Source organism: Tetrao urogallus (assembly GCF_951394365.1).
Source record: "Tetrao urogallus genome assembly, chromosome: 1".
Classification (NCBI taxonomy): Eukaryota; Metazoa; Chordata; class Aves; order Galliformes; family Phasianidae; genus Tetrao; species Tetrao urogallus.
In genome coordinates, this window is record NC_136813.1 from 169,658,585 (window position 1) to 169,681,166 (window position 22,582).

Here is a 22,582-nt window from a genome sequence, read left to right on the forward strand (position 1 = left end):
TGTGCAGTCTGGTCAACGTTAATGACAAAAGTTGGCATCCTTCCTTACTGGGAATGAAAAGGGCAACACAGTGAACTGCCTCACATTTAAAGGCAAATATCATAGCATTAATTCAAGAGAACGTGTAACTGAAACAATCTGTGCTCACATTTCCAATTTTCTCCTAATGCTTGCTCTCTCTAGAACCAAGGCACTTCCTTATTGAAAATCATGCTACTGACATGTTCTTAAAGCAATCTGACCTAGCTAGGACAGTTTTCAAATTAATAAAAAGAATACCTTAGTAACTATGCTATTATCAATTCTTCTGACTCCACAGTAAGAAGAAACACAAATTTATCAACAAACAAACATTTAAAAACAAAGATACCTTCAGTGCTTTCTAATTTGTTAAATCTTTTGCATATTTTCTTAAATATTAACTAATAATGACTAAAGCTCATTACTTCCTCTACGATAAAATATGAATTGGATTTCACTATGTTCTGCTTTAAATGAAAGCAAAATTGAAATTCCAAACACTTTCTGAGAGGGAAAAAAAAAAAGTAAATAAAAGACTGAAACCAATCAGAAAATTCATATAAGTAATTGAATCTGTGGCTAGAGGGCATGAAAATGCAGATATGAGAAAGTAGTTTAAGAAAGAACATGCTCTAAAAAGAAACCGAAAAAAGAGTGAATGAGTGACATTAACTCAGGCATAACTGGCCACTTTATCTTACTTAAAATAGTATAATTAAATTTAGTCCTCTTTTTTTCCTAAGGCAAATTCTATTTCCACATATAATTATAAAATCTATTTTTTCCTAGGCATAAAATTTGAGGGAAATATCTTTCCATATTTGTATAATGTACCTTGCTCATAGTCTACACAGTTCCAGTGCAGTTTGCAAGAACACAGCCAAAATAGATTAAATTCCCTTAAAAAAAAAAAAAAAAGAGAAATAAATCTGGGATTGGAAATAAATTCAATCAAATCTAAGTTTAGGTTAAAGATAGAGTACCTGAATATTACAGACAAATTTAGTACAGTTTTTTTTTTCTGCCTTATTTTGTAGGCTGGTAAAGGAGACATTAAAACCACAGCTCTGTAGCAACAAAGTAAAAGAATAGACCACCAGCTGGAGTGTAAGCAACCATTCTTTGTGTACTTCTGATAATGGGACACATTTCCCACTTGGAATTGCAAAGCTTCACAAAAAGAAGTGCAATTTACAAAACATGAAGTGTCAAATGTTCAGAACAAGGATTACAAGGTTAAATCATAGAACAGCTTAGATGGGAAGGGACCTTGAAGACCATTGAGCTTCAACCCCCTGCCATGGCCAAAATGGTTACAACTGATTCTATCCTTTTGATTGCAAATGAATAGTAACTAAAACCTAAATCACAAGAGACCATCTGAACACATAAAACATTACAATTGGATATAATTGTATATCCATCCATACATCCATGTATATATAATCGTGCTGCTTTCAAAACAGTTTCCCCAAGAACCAGAGTTAGTTCAACTGCCTCAGCAGGGTGACGACCCATAAAAAGTGGGCCCTCTATCAAATGGAAGCACACCAACTGTACTGTGGGGAGAAGTTCATTCCCTACAGGTAAGATAAAGGTACCGAAGTCACAAGGGACTAAAGGACCATAACTGAACTGAAAATAACCACATGAAGTTTTTCAGACTGCTGAAACATTCTTCAATGTTAATGAAGATTTTTTTGCATCTGAAGTGCTCCATAATCGTGCAGCTGCCTTCTCACTGCAGAAGTGAGGGCAAAGAGGATCTTTTACCTGATCTTTCAGCAGTACTGACCCTATCAAGGACATGAACTCAAACATACATTAAGGCTGTCTCTGTTCATTTAGCTGTTCATTAAGATATCCTGAAGCTGCCATTAGACCACCACAATGCAAAATGAATAGCAGATACATGCACTGACCCCAAACTTGGACTGCTGACGTAACATTTAGTTTTTAACTTTCTCCAACATCAAATCCTTGCAGATACCAGTGGAAGTGAATCTGGGAGATACTACCTACAAGTATTTATAAAGCCTACTACTATAAACACCTACAAAAAGCCTACAGAAAAATGGAAATATATATACATATATACTTCTATAGGTATGAAGTGATATATTTGGAACTGCACTGTTATCCAGGCAATAACATACCTTAAGTTGCAACCACTTAATACTACAGGAAAAGAACACAGCAGTCCCAGCTATGCCCTATTTTCTGAAAGGCTCACAAAGCACTGAAAGGCACTGAAATACATATTCCATCGAAGATCATCAGCAGAATCATGTTCAAAACACTATTTCAGACTAAGAAAGCATTTTATAGCTCAAAATAATAACATTAGAAAGGTAGCTTATTTAGTATTTCAAAATCTACAGCTTATTTGCAAAAACAAACAAACAAAAAAATCAAAACAACAAAACATTCAATTTGGAGACTTCCTTGAGGAAGCAAACTAATTAATCATGCAGAAGAACTCCCATACCCCTGGAAAGTGGGAAAAAATATAAATGTAAATTTCAGTGCTTAGAAAATAAACAAAGAAAGGTATATAAAAAAAGTGAATGTAGCAAATGAGAGATTTAGAGGAAAAACAAAACATTACTTTAGAGGGAGATAGTTTGTAGCATATCAATCCCTTTACCTGATGCTGTTACCAGGAGGCTGTCTGAATCACATGGTCTACAGGATGAAGCACTAACAGGGTTTATGGAGGAGCTACAGGCAATGGTGGTGGGAATGACAAAGGAATTTTCTGAACATGCAGGTTGGTTCAGTCCAGGGAAGTGGGAAGGCCAGGCACCCACCTGAGATGTGGCTACGGCTGGAATGGCACAGCCTGCAGGTGCCACAGATAAATCTATAGCAGGTTTTGGTGGCAGCTGAGGTGAGGACTTAGAAATAATTTCCTCATTTATTACCCTGATTCCTTGTGGTGAACTTGAAAGAGGTGAGGTCACAGTTTTGCTATCAGTTTTTGCACTTGTATTTGGGGATCGACTACTATCCATTAAAACCTTTAGCTGTGGGTGTGGCGGTGAAGGAGTTTGCGAAAGCCCTGGTTTTTTAGGAGGAATAGGTGGAGGATTTCCTCTGTCAACTCTTGATACGCTAGGCGTCTTTAAATTCATTCTACCGACTGGGGGGTAGGTGCCAGCATCCACTGAATGTGACACCCCAGGGCGCACTGGAGCGCTGCTCTGAGGGCTTGTAAATCTCGAGAGGACTTGGGTCACGGTATTTCGAGCTACTTGCTTGGCAACTAGGTTGTCACGACTAGTAGGGGATACGTCCCTCGAGGGAGGGCTTTGGGTTGTGTTTCCATTTTGGTCTGGATCATTAGCATTTACTTGAAATCTAAACCTAGCTGCTTGGATTCGCGGATTTAGGCCTGGCTGGCTGGTAGTGCTGGCAGATGGGGAATGCAAACTGTGCATAGATGAAGTCAGCGAGTAATTCTGAGTTGTGACAGTTGGTGCAGAAGAAGTGGAAAGGGAAGTGCTATTTGAAAGAGGGGAAGTGCTACTTGGTAAATCAGGTGCTAGGCCTGTGCTTGGTCCATTTTCCTCAACTCTGTTTGGACTCTGTGTAAGAACAGGAGTTGAAGGAGGGACAAGTTCATTATGTGAAGATTGCCTATCAAGGACAGGCTTCACAAATGCTGCATTAGCACACACATTCATTTTTGTATTGCCAGACACTAAGGGGTTCACTGCAGAAGGCTTCACAGATACAGTCAAAGGCAACTTCTTCGTATTTTCAGCACTACTGTCTACCGCTACAGGATCTGTTTGGCAGGCAATAGTTCTTGAAACTGACTCTTCTGTTTCAACAGAAACAGAAACAAAACTCCTATCTTTATTTTTATCTTTATTTTTAAGAGAAAGATTAGCTTTACTCTCATTCTCCTTCCTTAATTGCTCAATCATTTTTATCATTTTATCTCTCTCTTCTCTGAGGTCACTGGTGTGTGCTTCTTCTCTATGAAGTCTGGCACGCAACTGCTCTCTCTCTGTGTCAAACTCAGACAGCTGCTTTTCCATCTGAGCTTCCATTTGAGTACTCTTTTGTTTCTCAGCTGCAAGAGACTCCTCCAGTTCACTAGCCTTTTTCTTTTCCTCTTCAAATTTTGACATCACTTCTTCCAATTTTTGGGCTTCTTCTACAATTCGTCCAGATAACTGTTTACACTCTTTCACTAGCATCAATACTATGTGCTTATTCTTGCCCCGTTCTTCTTCGAGACGAGCAGATAGCTTTTTGTGCTCCAGCTCAAGATTCTGTAACTGAGATTTTTCCATTTCCAGCTGTAAGAAAGCATATAGAAAAAAATGCATTAACAAGAGGGAGGCTTTCAATATAACCTACTATTAACTTGACATTAATATTTTAACCTTTGAGAGTACACCTGAAATGAACCTGTCTGCCCAGGAAAGTGATTGATGGTTTCTCATGAAAATGTCTAAAAGCAAGAGAAAGATGTAGATACTCTCTGAATTGCTCTCCAGAGATAAGTAAAGTCATCTTCATTTTTTTTTCCTGTTGATAACATAGAGACTCCATGAATTGATTAAATTCTCAAGATTTCCGAGTGAGGAGCTGCCTGGTCTCCAGAAATTAGGCAAGCACTGAAATTAGGCACCTGATCAAACCTGTTTTACTTTGTAAGATTCCTCTTCTCTGCAAAGGAATTAGCCACAAGCAAGAAGCAAGCTTCAAACAAAAACTTTGAGCACAGAAATGAAAGGCTTAGGTTCTAGGTCTTCCTCAGACTGAAGATCAGTGTTGAAATGCGCAGTTCATGCCCATAATGGCCGTCTTATTTATTTACATTTACATCAATACATTCATTTCTGAGAGAAACGTTTGAGTACAGACACAAATATCTTCCTGTACTTTCTAACAGTGGTATGTCTCACTGACATCTGTGATGTATGTAAACTACACTGTAGACTAGGATCAGAAGACTACTTGTTATGTGCAAGTAACAGATGAGAATAAACTTTCCACTCATTCGTACAGTCATCGCCTCTAACTCATCTTACCCACTGACTGCTTTTATTCAAAGGCCCTGTCACTGAAAAGCACTGGAAAAATACAGATTAATGCGCCCTTTTATAACATAGCAACTAATAGTAAGGTGACACAAATTAGTTTGACATATAGAAGAGATTGCCTAGGAAAACACAAACTACAACAAAAGAAAAACTGGTTGTTTTGTTCTTCCTATTCCTACTCTCACGTACTGATGCAGTTGCTTCCCGTATAATGAAAAATATCCGGATAATGAAAAAACAGTGAGCATTCCTTCTCCTGTACTCTTTATATCAGTTCAGATTTATCAGTTTTACTTAATACATGCACAGAGATCCATTCAGGAAGAACAATTCAGAACTAGTACCGCTAGCACGCATTTTCTAGTGGCCATTGTTACTATTCTGGAAAAATACTTTCAGACACCTAAAAGAAGTCAAGTGCTCGTAACAATCTAATTTTGACTGCAACAGGAAACTGTTTCATGCTTCTACAATCCAGTAATATTTCAATGTTAAAAAAAAAAACAAACAACTGAGGAAAGATGTGGCAAATATATTTAAGACCTTACTTGGAATTAAAGTTTCACTTCAATAGATGGAGAAAGACTGAGAGTACAGATTCAGATTTTAGTATTCTGGTCAAATTGATACTCATTTCAGATTTTAAGCCAGTATCATGTACTATTTTCACTGCAAACAGTAATGTGAGAAACAAGATGGTGCAGGGGACTGGTCATAGTTAGGGTATATCTTCTCTCTCTATCACTGCATAACATTTTTCTTGGTTGCTGGAAGAAAATAAGACAAAAAACCTTCCCCCCTTTCCAAAAAAAAAAGAAAGAAAGAAAAAAAGAAAACCCCCAAACCACCAGCAGTATCCCCACCCATTCTTCAAAGCAAAGAAAACAAACAAAATCCCTATGCTCTACAATCTAACAGTTTGTCAGAAGCCTGTTGCTATAGCACACTGTTCCCTCTCCTTTACAAGAGAAGATGAAATTTCTTAGCTCTGGAAATGCTTTCCACACTATTGTGGAGAATATGTCTGAAATTCATTTACAGCTAAAAAATGTTGTCCTGTTTGGTGACAAATCAGCATCGACAGGTAATGGCAACACTTCTGCACAATATTTTAGTAATAGTATTATTTCAGGGAGAAACTTCACTATTATGACAAAAAACAACAACAACAACAACAACAACAACAAAAAAAAAAAACAGCAAGTGAAGAGAAAATCACTATGGGAAATTATATCTACATTGTAAACATCATGTTTCATGGGAGAAGAACTCCAAGAGCTCCACTGTAGATTTACAGCTTCATCCCAGGTTAATCAACACAGCGTAAACTAAATTAAGAAGGTGTCACAATGAAACTTACTTAGGAGTGATTCCTTTCAGTTTTTCACATGACATTTCAGCGTCTTTTTCAAATTTTGCAAGACTAGTCCTCATGGACAACCAGAGCCACTAAGTAACAGTGAAATATCTGGTAATTTCTTTTTTGCTAAAGCTAGTAAGAAAAACATGGCAAATGTATATATTTTTATAAGCTTGAAATTGCAATGAGATTATGGTGAAAAATTGGAATAAATATTTTCTATTATTCCATGTATAAACCATAAATTACAATGGACATCACTGTCTTATTTTCATAAGAGAGACTGGTTTTCTAAAAGCACTGAATATAAATAAAGAATTCCAGACATAAATACATGGATCCTGTGTGTTTGATTTCAAATCAGCAGTAGCAGCATTAGAGGAAATAGTTTCTCATTCTACTTTATCTCCCTCCACCCCATTCTTTTGGCTGTATCATCCTGAATAATAATAATAAAAAGCTACAAGCCAAAACAAACAAACAAAACCTGGTAATATTTACCCAGTACTTTTTTCCTTTAGATGACAGATTTGGAACTAGCTGTGATTCATTATGAGTTTATGAACTGAAACGTTTTTTTTTTGTGAAGTGTACTGTTTGCATACGTTAAGTTTTATCAGTAATACAAACACTTGGAAATGTGCTCAAGAAGTTTCTGAAAAGGAGTATGGAAGGTCTACTGAGAAAATTGACAGGAACCAGCGAAAAACTTAACAGCAAAGGTCTTTTAAACACGAGAGACATGCTTTGTCAGAAAAGGCCAAGGGATCTTGCTTAGTCTAGTAAAAGACAGACTAAGGGAACTAGTAGCAGCATACTACTTCTTGAAGGGTTATTAAAACAATGGCAAAACCAAATTCTTCTTGGTAGCGGCAGGCTGAACCTCATTAAAAGGTAACATGAAAGATTTCCCCTTAAGACATTCTTCAAAATGATGGTAGTGCAGAAGGCCTGTAATACTGCTCTTCTTGACAGTTTTCAGGACTCAGGTAGACAAGTTCACAGATGACCAAGTGTACTGCTGGTGGATAAGCTGCTTTAAGCACAAAGCTAGACTGAATCACATCAACAGTCCTCTTCCAATCAAGAAGTCCATCTTTGAGCATGCATCCCAGTACTAACTTATCTGCCAACACTTGACAGATCAAGAACCTGTCAACTCTGATCATCTGGTTTTGAGTTTCTAGGAAACCCCAAAATGAATTTTGTCAGTAGCTCCAGGAAAGGCATAGGAAAAGATGGAAGGGGCTCAAGACTTTACACAAAGCAAATGACATCTAGGGTTAAATATTTGGTGTAAGGGAAGCCTTCGTCTCATAGTCATTTGTTCACCTCTTCATTTTCCTTTGTGCATCCTTGCACATTGTTCTGACTTTTTAGTATCAAATAATTATTTTATTCAAAGAATGTTTTAGGGCCACTATACGCATGGGCAGTAAGTCTCCACAAAAAAGAGCTCACTGTGAGCCTGCTTGATTCCAGTAATATCCATAGAAAATAAGCACAGCTGTACAAACACCTCATCACTTAATATGAGTGAGTGCGAGGCAATTTGAAACAGAAAGACAGAAGCATCACATATCTTAGAGAAGGAAGAACCACTCTTAGAGAAAGTACAGCTGGCTGTATATTTAGGTCACGTTTGTCTGGGCTTAATTTTATTTTATTTTTTCCTTACACAGGGTCACCATATTTTGTTGAACAATTCTAGAAATCCCTCCAAATACCTTTATTATCCTCTACCAAAGAGGGTTTTAAGAGATGGCGGACAGGAAAATGAGGCACCAAGGGAAGGTAAAACACTGAATGAATAGGTTACATAGGGGTTAACGGAGATGACTGAAAGAAATGACAACTGTTGCTACAAACCAAAAAGCTGAAGAGGATACCCTGTCCAAGCAGTATCTCTATTTGGATTTTAAAGAGGAAGACATAAGTCACACGCATACCAGCCAGCTCAAGTCCTGTTCTCACTCAAATTTCCTATTTGTTATAGGAATAAAAAAGTTGGCATCTTAACAGTTTAAAAGCAATACTTTTTTTTTTTTTTTTTCTTCTTCAAGAATAGCTTTCAAGTTTAGCTTAAAAATTCTAAACTTTAGAATTATGCTTAATAGAAATGTAGGTATTTTTCAAAGTAAAAAAAAAAAACAAAAACAACAAAATAAAGATTGAGCTATTTAAAACAATGGTTTAAGGGAAAAAAAAAAAAAGTGTTTTCTTCTAGGAAACAAGGGACAAAAGCTTCCTTTTTTTGTACCTGTAGATTTAGACATTGCTAATAAAATTTACATAGCAATATCCTGACTTTGAGATACATTTTTAATATATAAGGTCATCTTACATGCATTCGTACTTCCATACTCCAAGAGCCTCTTTCTAAAAAGATGGATGAAAAACATATGCACACGGAGGGACTTCTGGCTATGCACTGAAACAAGAAACTAAGCAAACTGTGCAGGAGCTGTCACAGAATCACAGACTGGTTGAGATTGGACCTCTGGAGGTCATCTGCTCCAACTTCCCACTCAGAAAGTGAGAGCTAGAGTGGGTTGCCCAGTATAAGTCAGGGTATCTCCAGTGTGCATACACAGGGTTGCTCTTTTCTATGATTTCACTGGTTCTATTTGATTTATTCCGTAATTAGAGCTAGATTTATGGAACACATGAGGTGTACACATAAAATATCAGCAGAAAACTAGCACCTCACTATATATGACAATTAAGCAATAAATTTTCAAGACTCGTGATGATAATGAAGTCAGGCAGAGGCGCAAATTAAAAAGTGACATGAAAGAACAAATCAGAAAGAAAAAACAAAGGAGAAGAAAAGGGAAAAAAAAGGTTGGTAGTAGGCTACCTTCTTTTGTCTGTTTTCAGAAGCAGCCAACTGAGCTGACATTCTCTCTTGCATTTTCCTGCAGTGAGCCATAACAGCTTCTAAAATGGACAGCGGGTTCATGCAGATTGGCTTCCTTTCTTTCTCACCAGCCCCTGCCTCAAAATCTCTCTGAAGAGCCAGGAATGGGTCACTCAGATTAAACCTTCCGTATCGTTCCTGGATAAAAACTTCCTTGCGCCGTGCCTAATAAAAGAAAAAAAAACACAAGATAAGGGAATAAAACTAAATGTATTCTTTGGAATATAACTACACATAGAACAGACCTTAACAACCAAGAAATTAATGTTTTCAAAATATTTTCTTTAGGTATGTCCAATTTCTAATAGACTTGGGCTGATGTGCTGCAAACATTTCATTACAGTCAATACAATTTGCTAAGTAAAACCTTCTGCTTCTCAATTTAGTACAGAAATTTCAGTTTGGAACAATTTCAGAAGTATCAGAAGCTTGACACGTTGAGAGGTTAAGGGAAGAACAAAGATTCCAAAACAGTTTCCTACTTCAGTGTATTAAAATGTTAGTTAAAGGCAAGCAATAAACACCTGAAGCATGTTTTGCAATAACAAAATAAGTATTTTTAAAATTAAAGAGGAATTGATGGTATCCTCATACATACAGAGATTTGCATAAGAAACAATCTCAGAGTAACTCAGAAGAGTGCAAAAATGTCACCAAGACCCTTCCCAAATCTCTGCTCAAGAAAAGCTCGATATCAGGTGTTTCTACAAACTATTATTAAACAGCACAATTATATTTCCAAATACGGTACCATGCTACTTTGAGAAAATCAAAATATCACACAATAAAGACTGGATGTAATTTTGCTTAACAGATTTTTGGGTTTTTTTAGCCCAACAAGATCAATTTCAGATAAGGTATTTTGATACATTTAATACACACTACATAAGAAGGCCACAGATCAGTACTGACTTATAATTTTTTTAATAGAAAATATTGTTCCAAAACACCAGGCCTAAGTCTCATCTAATTTATGAAATAAAACAAAACAAAAGAAGAAATCCGAACAACAGAATTATTCTAAATCTAAAGATTTTGCTGTGATGTTTTCATGCTTGCACGTGTAACAGAAAGCAGAAGGATGTGAGCCAAAGCTTAGAGTACAAACTTTGGAAGTGAAGGCTTGTTAACTTAAAATCAAATGAATCATCAGAGCAGTTCTTCAAAGCATATTTCAAAAATCAGAACAAAAAACACCATTAGAAAGAGGAATCTCAAAAATAACAGGGTTTTTTTGTTTGTTTGTTTTTTTAATGTGAGATTTATTTCAAACTCAACAAGTTCAGTGAGAAATAAGCAAAACCTGAGGAAAAATAAGCAAATTTTGAGGGATAAAGGAGGAGGAAGGGGCAGAAGAGGCCATCAAAATGGGTTAGGAAGCTCTTCCAATAGCCTGATGTTATAACCTTAACATATGAAAAGAAGGCCATAAAAGGTGACACCCATTCAGGGCATGAGAAATCAAAGAACGTAAGAACTATGTGAGAAAAACTCTCCAGGGACAAGCTACAAATAAGGTACCTTAATGAATTCCCAACTTTCGCATTTACATAGTGTACAACATTGAAATTTTGGAAGAAATAAAAAGATAATTTAAAAGTAAAAGATAATTTAACTGCAGCTGATCCAAGCATTCCTGATTACTCTGATGATTGAAAAACTTTGTCTACTTTCCAACTTGATAGAATAAATAGAACCAGAAAATATATTCATATTTGCTCTGCAAATAACTTCTAATTAGTCTAATATTTCAAAGCCTCAATTTTTATCTTATATTTTAACATAAAATGCAATATTTATTGGGGAGAGACTATGCTTGCAGCTCCTAGCTTTATACAAGGAATTACAGGAATTGCATAGCTTAGGTATTCAACCTTTAAGCAGAAGAGGAAACAAAACCAAAGCCAGCCCTAACCCTTAATGGACTAAAGCACTAAGCAGACAAACAGGATGACAAATGCAAAAGGTTAAGAATTTAAATAGAGACGAAGGCACAATCCATACATAAAACATCAGCAGCATAAAAGCCTCTCAGTTTATATAAAGAGAGTGAGCCATCAAAGTAAAGGAAGTAATATCAAGGTAGGAGCTCAGCTGTAGGTTAAAAAATAAAGCCATCAGAGCTTCATTCTGAAGTCCAGAGATCAGTAAAGAGAAAATTAAAGAACAAGAGAGTAACTCTTGTGTTGCCACTGTATAATTAATGCTTCATTTGCATCTTGGATAGTGCATGCAATTACCATTCTCAACATAAGAAGAGTTGTATCAGAATTAGGTAAGAAAGAAGGACAAGGAAGACAACCAAAAGTTTGGAACAGTTTCCACGTTAGAAATGATCATCCATGCTACGGATGTATTGCTTAAAAAAGACTGGAGGGGTTAAAGTCATAAACAAGGAAGGAAAATAAACGATGACAGTCTACTTATCTAATGAAAGAATTGTGAGGTATCCAGTATACGATACTTGGCCAGATGAACTTCAGATCTGAAGCAGTCTCTGTTACATTACTATGCATAGCTCAGAGAAATACAAATGAACAGAACAGAAAGGTGAGAACGACACCATTTTGACTGAAGTCTCCCATTTATCTAATGAGACTTCAATGCAACACCCATTAACATTTGCCTGTATCTCAATTTTTACTGTTCTCTCTTGGATGCTGCAGTGCTGGTCCTAAAGCAAGACCTATCTAATGAAAAAAGTACCATAACCAATGGCTATCTTTTTCATGCCCAAGATGATGTTAACATCACTATTTGTGTTCTTCTCTCCTCTGTCTCAAACACATCAGCAGGGTTGGACAGAGCTGCACTTAATCCATTGTCTCCTCCAAACTGATCATGTGTCAGCAGCTATCAGGCACTGATAGAGCTTTTCACTGTACAAGAGACTTAGTACTCTGTTAAACTGAAACCCAATGCTTATAGGGCATTTCTGGAACTTGTCATGCCACAGAAAAGTAAAAATAGAAAGTAGGTTAAAAATAGATGCCTCGAATAAAAGAGCATTAAAAAAAAAAAAAAGAGAAAGAAAAGAAGCACACCATAAAGGAAAACACCGAGTAAAGAATGTCAAAACATCGAATGAGGCTGCCAAGACACTAGAAGTATACCAAAGCATCAGAGGCTCTCACAAGTCATGGCACTCTACAACTGCCACAGCAGAAGCTGCAAAACAGTAAATGAGTATTCTGCACCCAGGGCAGTTCTAAAAATATTCTTAATACATTTTCTGCTTTCAAAACATATTCAATTGCTCGTACATCCTAAGAGAAAAGGTTATGAAATTCAACAGTCTGACAGGAAAATTAAAATGTCTGTTAGCTTTCACTTAAACCGAAAATTTTACTCAGATCATCTACTTTCCTTTCCTGCTAACTGGCTTTTTAATTGAAAAACCTCTAACAGCCACAAAAAAAAAAAAAAAAAAAAAAAAAAAAAAAAAAAAAAAAAGTGTACCTTTTCATACAACTCAGATGAGATGTGGTGTTTTGTTGTTGATTTATTTTTAAACAGGAAGACGTCAACACAAAATCCTGTAAATCACACTGTTTCAATTTCTCCTGAATCACAGTAGCCACTTTCTTTGTGGCTTCTCATATATCCTACTGACAATGCAAATAGTGAAGAATATCAGGAAGTCATATTGAGCTTTAAACTGAATTTGGGTAGACTTAGATTTGGCATTAAGAAGAAATTCTTCACTTTGAGGATAGTGGGACACTGGCACGGGCTGCTCAGATGACCCATTCCTGAAAGTGTTTGAGGCCTGGTTGGTTCAGCCTATGGGCAAACTGACCCAGTGAGCGATGTTCCTGCTCATGGCACGGCTGTTGGGCTACATGATCTTTACAGGTTCCTTACAACAAAACCACTCGACGATTCTAAGATCTATACTTGTCAAATTTAAGTGCATGCATATTAATATTAAATGTTTAATATAATAAATTGCCGCTTCATCAAAATGATGGACATAAGTTCAGATGAACAAACATAAATAATGCACTTCTATTAAGAGGGAAAGCATCACAGCTTTTCCTATACATCAATACCTATAATAATCTCAACGTTATGATTTACATGATTTGCAAGTTGCTGAAAGTTTACTTTAAGTTAATAACAAAACATTTCAAAAGAAAAGGCATCCAGAATATTTTGAAATAAACTTCAGAACTTCATGAAACTTTGCCAAACAACTGGGCATTCACCTGTAATTACAGTTTTCCAGAAATCACAGCGTTGAGCACAGGCAGAGAACTGCTAACATTTTAACATACATCTGCTGTTAGCTCCCAGAAATGTTTCCAGGCTCCTGCAGTGGCAAATATACATTAATACTTGCTTGAGCACATTGAAAACAAAACAAAACAAAACAAAAAGAACAACAACAAAAAACCCTAAGAAAGAAACAGGAACAGAACAGAGCACGCTCCTTCCCAGACATAACATCCATGGTCCTTTTCTTTAGGGCCACTTTTAAGCTTTGAGAAGCATGAGACCGGTATGACTTAGGCAAAGAATATCACTTCATAGAATCATAGAATCACCAAGGTTGGAAAAGACCTAAAAGATCATCCAGTCCAACCGTTCACCTATTCCCAACAGCTCCCACTAAACCATGTCCCTCAACACAACATCCAGCCTTTCCTTGAACACCCCCAGGCTCGGTGACTCCACCACCTCCCTGGGCAGTCCATTCCAGTGTCTGACCACCCTTTCTGAAAAGTAATACTTCCTCATGTCCAGCCTGAATCTCCCCTGCCATAGCTTGAAACCATTCCCTCTGGTCCTATCACTAATGACACGAGAGAAGAGGCCGACCCCCAGCTCACTACAACCTCCCTTCAGGAAGTTATAGAGAGCAATGAGGTCTCCCCTGAGCCTCCTCTTCTCCAGGCTGAACATTCCCAGCTCCTTCAGCCTCTCCTCATATGGCCTGTGTGCCAGACCCCTCACCAGCTTTGTTGCTCTCCTTTGAACACGTTCCAGGGCCTCATTGTCTTTCTTGCAGTGAGGGGCCCAAAACTGGACACAGTACTTGAGGTGCGGCCTCACTAGTGCTGAATATAGGGGAACAATCACCTCTCTGCTCCTGCTTGCAACACTGTTTCTGATGCAAGCCAGGATGCCATTGGCCTTCTTGGCCACCTGGGCACACTGTCGGCTCATGTTCAGCCGAGTATCAACCAATACCCCCAGGTCCATTTCCTCTACACAGTCCTCCAGCCACACCGCCCCAAGCCTGTAGCGTCGCCTGGGGTTGTTGTAGCCGAAGTGCAGGACCCAGCATTTGGCCTTGTTGAAACTCATTCCACTTCCATACTTGTCTGTATAAAGGAGAACCTTAAAGTGGAAAGAGAGCAGCAGGCTGGAACACAGTCACCAACACAATATCTAAAACACAGTTTCAAATGGGTACAAATGTTTTCGTGCAGAAGGAAGTGCCGCATTCACTTATCATCCTTGCTGGCATTCTTTAGAGAAAAAATCATCAATTTTCTGAGGAAATAAAATGTTTTCTGTATAACATTGTCTGAGGTATACCTATTCCATCTTACTCTAAGAGATCTCTGATGTAAAAACAGCTAATTTGTGAATGCTGGAGCCAGATGATTAGCCAATGTGGCAGAACCTTTGGGCACACCTAAGACCAGAACTTCAGGTATGTGAATGAAATACATCGTAAAAACGTCGGTGCTTTTTGACTCCATGAGGTTCTGTTTCCACAGCAACAGCAGAGTACTGACATCCTGCTTTGTCCACTCTCTGTTGTCACGCAGCACCCACTCACTGGTCCTGGGAAAGCTCCCCATAGGACAGCACTGATAAGAAACTGAGGGAGAGACACAAACTACTTTCTTTTCTTAAACAATTTTTCAGCAGGATCCACCCCACAATTTCCTTTACAGGGCAGCTGACAAACAGTTGTGCCAGGGCATGTTGAACTGCAGTAGCAAATTAGGGAGAAGAGATTAGAAAGGAGAGAATCAGAATACTTCAAGCTAAAAACAAAACAATCCCTGACGGAAATAACGATGGATTTGTATAATCATAATATTTTTGCACTTTATTCCTTTAGCTTATGATAGCTCTGTCTCTTTGCACTTCACCAATAAACAGGAGAAACAGAAATAGTAAAACCAGAAAATTCTCTTACATCTTTCAGCATTGAGTTTAATGTCATAACAGCTCATAGCAATACCAGGATATCTGCTTTTGATGGCACTCGTTATCTGGGGAATGTGCAGCCTGATGTCACATGGGTCATTAATCCTTTAAAGTAGTCTCTGCATAATTTGGTGTCTGTGCTAGAACAGCATTAGCAGTGTCTGTCATTAACTTAAATTGCACAGCAATATATAGAGAAAATAATGTTTGAAATGTCTACTTGCAAACAATTAACTGAATGTATTTTCGAACAGAAGATTTTCAAAACCAGAAAAATATGCATCCACTATAGCAGGTAATCACAACTGCTGTATCTTGAGAGGTGCTATATGAATTTATAAGCTGTCAGCCTTTTTCTCCTGCACATCAACTAGTTTTTTATTACAGAACTGAGATTAAAAATATCTAACTGTACATTAAGATGTCTGTAGGAAATTACAGTTTTGCAGCATATGCCACCGTTTCATAAAATTATTACTTAAGACAAATCCTCCAATAGAAAACTGGAGAACTGCTAATGAAATGGAGGTAAGCATATCTAAAAACAGATAAAAACCAACAACTTTTTATGGTTAATTAATTAAATTCTCTATTGCAGTAGGGTAAAAGACAGAATTACAACAGCTTTCAAATTCAGCCCAGTAAGAACAACATATTTATACACAAATTTTAAATCCTTACACAAGATTTGAAGCAAGGAGGGAGACTAAAATAAGACTGCAGCTACCACTTACAGAACAGGAGCCTGAAGTTCTCTGTGGACAAGGCTAGCCTATAGTTGTATGCTACATAAAGGGCAGAGCACAAATTTACATTCATAAAAACAAAGCAGACCTGAAAAACTTCAGAAAGGAAAATGATCAAAGGTACAGGATGGCTTCTCTCTGATGGAGGGCCAAGCAGAAATAGGAGTCTCTGGTATAAAACAGAGACAGCCGTGGAAATTCATGTTAGAGGTCTGCATGCTGAAAAGACAAGTAGCAATCCTCCTGTGGCGTACAGAGGGGAGTTCTGGTGGGACACAAATTATTCTCAGTGAGATCAGATAGGCACTGGAATGAGTTGCTGAGGGAGAATGTATAGCTTACCAATGCTATCAATGAGAGATTTCCAGGGTTAGATTGGACAAGTCACTGAGCAGCCTGATCCTCATTAATCCTGCTTGAAGAGTGAATAAAGCGATCTCTCAAAGCAGCTTCCAACTTAGCTTATTCCAATTCCCTGTTGTTTAAACATGAATACAAGGGAGCAAGCAAGACCTTCAAACAATATCTGCCTTACTGTGGAACTAAAGCAAAAGGCAGAACAAAAGAAAAAAAAACAATCCCAAATAAGATCAAGTAAAATATAAGCAACAAATAAGCCCAATGAGAAAAAATCAAAAATTAATCACACAGTATAAACTATATGGTTAACTTTTTTTTTTCCAGTAATAATCTAAATTGATATTAATTGCACACATTTCCTGAAACAAGTTTTCATAATCTTAGCAGAATATGTAAGCAATAGCACTATTAAGGTTAACACTGCAATTTGTACCCAACACATTTCAGGGTCTCCTCTTCATTTATCTGCCAAGATAAAAGCTCAGCAAATCCAAGTCTTCCATGCAGCAACTGGTGATAAACATCAAAAATGGGACTGCATGTCCTACACTGCTGTGGAACAATGGAACTGAATTAAGGCTGCTCCAGAACCCTTATACAAAATTTCCTTCCTTTCAAGACCATTTGTTCCTCTGATTAATTTCCTTTTCCACATACACTAAAATTGTTTCAACAGATGTTGATAGGTTCATACTAATATCTTCTTCTGACATATGTAAAAGGAAGTGGCAAGAAGTCTTCTAATGCTAACTAGCACAGGAGGCAGTAAAAGCTTATTTTACGTGTTACATTAAAGGGAGGTAAACTCTGGTTTCTAAACAAAATTGAAAAGATAACAGACTTCTGAAAGGAGGAAAGTGGTTGAAAAAACATATTTATAAGTCTTATCCGGTGGTACTGTTGTCTTGAAAAGATTTGTTGGAACTACTTGTTTAAGCAAAATAGAATTATCAATGAATATATACTCATTAGAAAGTATGTTATACTATGATTAATTAAGAATGAAGGCATGGAGGCTTTTTTATGCAGGCACAAGTGAATGTTTTCCAAGTATCACAGGAGCTACTTTGAAATATGAATTACGAGATACATAAAATATTTTGCAGAGCAAACTTAAAATGTAAATGCAGATGTCACTGCCTATTGAAGAATGAGTATCCTGCTGCCTGATTTTTGTCAACGACTACTTACATGATGCTCAGCTACTCCTTAGAACTTAACTATGACAGTAAGAAACCTTAGCTTCCTTTCTTCATCACTGTGATACTCATATTTATGCAAAGTCTAAAAGTAACTTACATTTTAACAAATTGAATTTTATGTCAAAAGCATTTGATGAATGTATTCAATCTGTTTTCAGTAGTAAATCAAATACTATAAGAGAAGAATTTGCGTGTAAACTGTTAGGATGTTAATGAGGCTGAAAAAATGGAAACTCTCTTGATGATGATCTAACAGGCTGCTACTTCAAAAAGGGTGAAAACATTAAAAGGAATTGAGAAATAATATGTCAAAATTAAGAAGGTTAAATAAAATCAACATATAGGTTGTTTATGGTCTAATGGACTGATAGAACTTCTTCATACTATAAAAAAACAAAAAAGCTCTCCACAGATCACTAATCAGAATACAAAAGAATATAAGACAAGAAGTGTTAAAGAAAACAGACCTCGTCAGTCATTTTTAATATAAGGCATACATAACCTTAAGAAGCATTGGAAACTACCTTATAGCAGTGTTGCATGACAGCCAAAGCCTGTCTAATCACAGCCACGCAAATGCATCAGAGAAACTCTCCACCATGAATGAGAATGTATCAAAGTGGAGATATAGTCGTTTTTCAAGAAAAGTTACCCAGAGCATAAGCCACTGCAACATCAGTAACAGCCAAAAGTTGCACTATTCTCTCATTCCCAACAGTTCACAGGACTTCCTGAAAATGTATAACTTGCAAAGTGTCTCTTTCTGTCAGAATCACATAGCTCGAAATCTAAGCTTGTTTTTAGGTGTTTTTTTTTTCGTTTGTTTGTTTTTTTTTTTACTCTGAAAATTCATGAATATACGTTGTTTTACGAGGCTATCCTTAGTAATCTCCATTCAAGAAGATACACAAAAACATCACTTTAAGGCACACAAAGTCAGATCTTACCTAGAAGCCGATGAGAACAGCAAAGCAAAATTTCTCAGTTTCATGGCAAACAGTCATATACTAAAGTAGTTCACAAAAAGCTGTACAACTCCTTCCTTTCTTCTGCACTCAAAAGTGGACTTAATAAAGTTACAATTTTTTTAAACAATATCAGTTCTTACTGAAGTCTCTCTGTGTACAGGAGGAAAGACATTTAATAAAAAGTTAAACAATATTAGCCTTACAGTATAACAGACAGCGCTAAAGAATTACATAGCAAAGATCAAGCCTGATTCCATAAGAAAAGAATTTCACCTAATATCACCAATTTATTATTACCCCAGTATTACTAAGTAGCACAACAGACTTCCCCTTTCCCACATTACCTGTCAAAAACCTCCAGGAAATATAATAGAGGTAAAGACAGGATAGATTGAAATATGCTTTCAAATCTCCTTCTCTAGTTTTCCCCCTTAGAGTCATAAAAACTCCCATTTTGAGGTTGTGGAAAAAAAAAAAAAAAAAGATCTAAAAAATATAAAGGCCATATATTCCAAAGCTAAGATCAGTTACTAGCAGACCAGTACTAACAGAGAAAAAAAATATATATAGTGAACATAAAAGATTCTTAACTTTTTACAAATGTTAAAGGTGAAACTCAGGCTTTGTACAGAGCTCCTACACAAGGAAAAAGAAAAAGCTCAAATCATGTACAACATATGGCTTTAATTGAGAATAATCATCCAGATGTTCTACATAAAGATGACATTAGGCCAATTTTATGACGGCTTTGTTGTCTGATGCTTAAACATTTGAAAGTTATAGCCACTATTTTGTAAGGATGTATCACGGTTCTACACTGTGATTATTTAACCACCCAGATGTTTGTTATTTCTGAAAATAATACAGATTTTCATCCTGGTAGAATCTTGAAGAGAATTAAATTTTCTGGTTACTTTAAACAAATGCTTTGTCTAGACCTCTTCACAGATTGTACTTTACAGTTCAAATTCACGCAACTCAATTCATAATTCTCTGCCTGGAAATCTGACAGTCATTTTTCAGAAGTACTAAAGAAACTCCATGTCTAGCAAAAAGGACACTTTAACTTCCACACATAGGTTAAATGCTTTTGCAGTTCAGCCACAGGCAGAATGTACTGAAGATTTAACAAAAACTGTAAACATAAATAAATCAATCTGCAATTCTTTTTCCATTGACAGAACGTGGGCTTTCATATTTTCAAATTATCAAAATCTCCTACAGTAATATGGGATAACATTTTAGCTGCTATATGAATACCAGACTAATTAATGAAGAAGTCAGGAAATAGTGTGCTTACTATCTCAACAATAAGGAATTATTTGAGACACAAGCAGAGAATTCAGAGCTTTCAAATGATTTCCAGTATTCATTTTGAAAGGAAAATTTTGAGTGTAATATAAAATACTCCTTGGAGATAATATATTCTTGCTACTGTTCTTGGAGGAGAAGAGACTGACTGAATGAATATATCTAGCTAAATATACTTACTTTCTAGAATGGAACACTGAAGTAAACAGAATCCTCATCTGCATTCTGGATGTTATGGTCCTTATAAGAACTTCACAGCACATTTCAAGATCGTACTCTCTTCACAGATACCATTACTTTAAAATTATCAATTTTACAATTGCCACATAGCAGTTTACATTTCCACATTAACTAGCTAGAATTGTATTCTGCTATTTCGCAGAGAACTCTCTATAATCGCTGTTGCTCTGTTTTCTCAAATTTTCCATTTATCTGAACAAATGGAATGCTGGCTGTTGTAACAAAGCACGCACAAAGTGCTTGCAGCACTCTGCCAGAGCTGCTAGGACAGATGTCTTTCTGGGAGAATGACCCGCTGCTCAGAACATCACCTAAACAGAGCAGGAAAGAGAAAGGCACGGGGACACTGACTGAAACAAAACATGAGTCACTGTTACGTAAATATTTCTGAATATTTGAAAATGACACCAATCAAATCTCTTATTACTAATATCAGAAATACTTTTATAAACTTAATTCAAAAGAACCAAGAACAGACCTCAATCTTCAAAAATCAGAAGAAGCAATAAAATAGGATGTGTGAGATGCACAAAAAAGGGAAAGCAGCATTCTGTATAGGCTGCACCTCAGTGCCACCATCAACAAAATGAACTGCACTATTTGTCATTCCTTAACTAAAAATAGAAAGTTACAGGTAATATAACAGTATGTATAGTATAGGATGCCCTAGTTACATTTCTGGTTGTCAGCAACATGAGCAATGATGGCAACCAGATAAAACACTTCATGGAAGTCACTGTAACAATGAAGTCACAGCTGCATTATTTATAAAGATCACAGAAAACAAGAAATAGTTGCAGTAACACGCTGCTAGAGTATTTAGCATTATTTTCACAAATACTGCGTGCATATCTACTAGAGTAGTTTAAGATGGATTACACAAGAAGATCAAATGGGAGTAGGAGGAATCAAGTAGGAAAGGAAATGCGACTACATTAGTAGTTACATTTCTGACAACAACAAAGATATTCAGATCTTATGTCAAAAATTAAAAGAGAATATAATCAGTTTAAGAGTTACTGCTGAAAGGAAAGTTTCCAGCAATTTCACAGTAGTTTCATACCACTGGTCTCCTATAAAGAAAGTCTGGAATAAAGCCATTTCCACGAGGAGTGAAGTTTAAGCTTGGCAATCAACACATATAAAGGAGTGTTCAAATACACTTTAACAAATGTTTTGTTCTGCTCAGTACTTCCTACCTCTCTTTGGCAAATAACAAATAACTAATAGAAGAAGTAATGTAACTCTAAGAAAAGCTTACTTTGTCAACAGGTTCAAGAAGAGGCCTTTTTAGGCATCAAAAATATAGAATCTCTCAAAGCTAATCAGCTAAGAAACTGCAGCTGCTACATTTCCAACTTCTATTGGAAGTTTTCTATTCTATTCTTGGTTCCCTTCGAAATAAAATGGGGCTGTTAAGGAAAATCTGCTTGATACCTTTATCATGAAAAGAAAGGCCTTCACTGTTGATCATCTACACTGACTTCCAGAGCTATTAATACAGAAAACCACTAGATATAAGAAAAATAAATACTTTGATAGGCAATCAAAATCCTTTACATCTTATCTATTACATAAGTTATTAATACATAAAGTCAATCCACCAATACTATGAATAATGTTTCTAAACTGTTCTAACAGCCTCTGGCAATGTCAAGAAAAAGATATAAGGATTTCCTTTTTAAGCAACAACAAAAACCAAACACAAACAAAAACATTTTAAAAGATAACATTTTACACATTACCTGAACTAGTGTTAGAATTTGCTATCTCAAGAAGTATGGATTGCTTTCTTTAAAGTAGACATAGCAAAGCCATTTTCAGTCATGGAGTCCTCACTGGGGCCTTGCAGTACCTGAGAGGAGCTTATAAACAGGAGGGAGACCAATTTTTTTTTACATGGGAAGATTATGACAGGACAAGGGGGAACAGATGTAAAAGAGGGGAAATTTAGGTTAAATGTTATGGGGAAATTCTTCATTCAGAGTGTGGTTAGACACAGGAATGTTCCCCAGAAAAGCCATGGATGCCCCATACTTGGAGGCATTCAAGGCCAGGTTGGATGGAGCCTTGATCTACTGGTTGGTAACCCTACCCACAGCACAAACTAGATGAAGCAGATGATCTTTAAGATCCCTTCTAACGTAAGCCGTTCTATGATTTTATGACTTAGTAGAAAAGCACAATTTTCAAAAAATGTTTGGCAGTAAAGCAATGTAACTAAAC

General features: G+C 36.6%; 1 protein-coding gene across 1 annotated transcript in view; it reads right to left on the reverse strand.

Annotated features, from left to right (window-relative positions):
• The window catches only part of CTTNBP2 (cortactin binding protein 2), a gene marked incomplete at both ends in the record, with an annotated part of 77,511 nt that overhangs the window by 34,416 nt on the left and 20,513 nt on the right, over positions 1-22,582 (reverse strand). The window contains 2 exons of the mRNA XM_079536402.1: positions 2,669-4,331; positions 9,302-9,526. Of these exons, the coding sequence (XP_079392528.1) occupies positions 2,669-4,331; positions 9,302-9,526 (1,888 nt within the window). The remainder of the gene's footprint in view (positions 1-2,668; positions 4,332-9,301; positions 9,527-22,582) is intronic.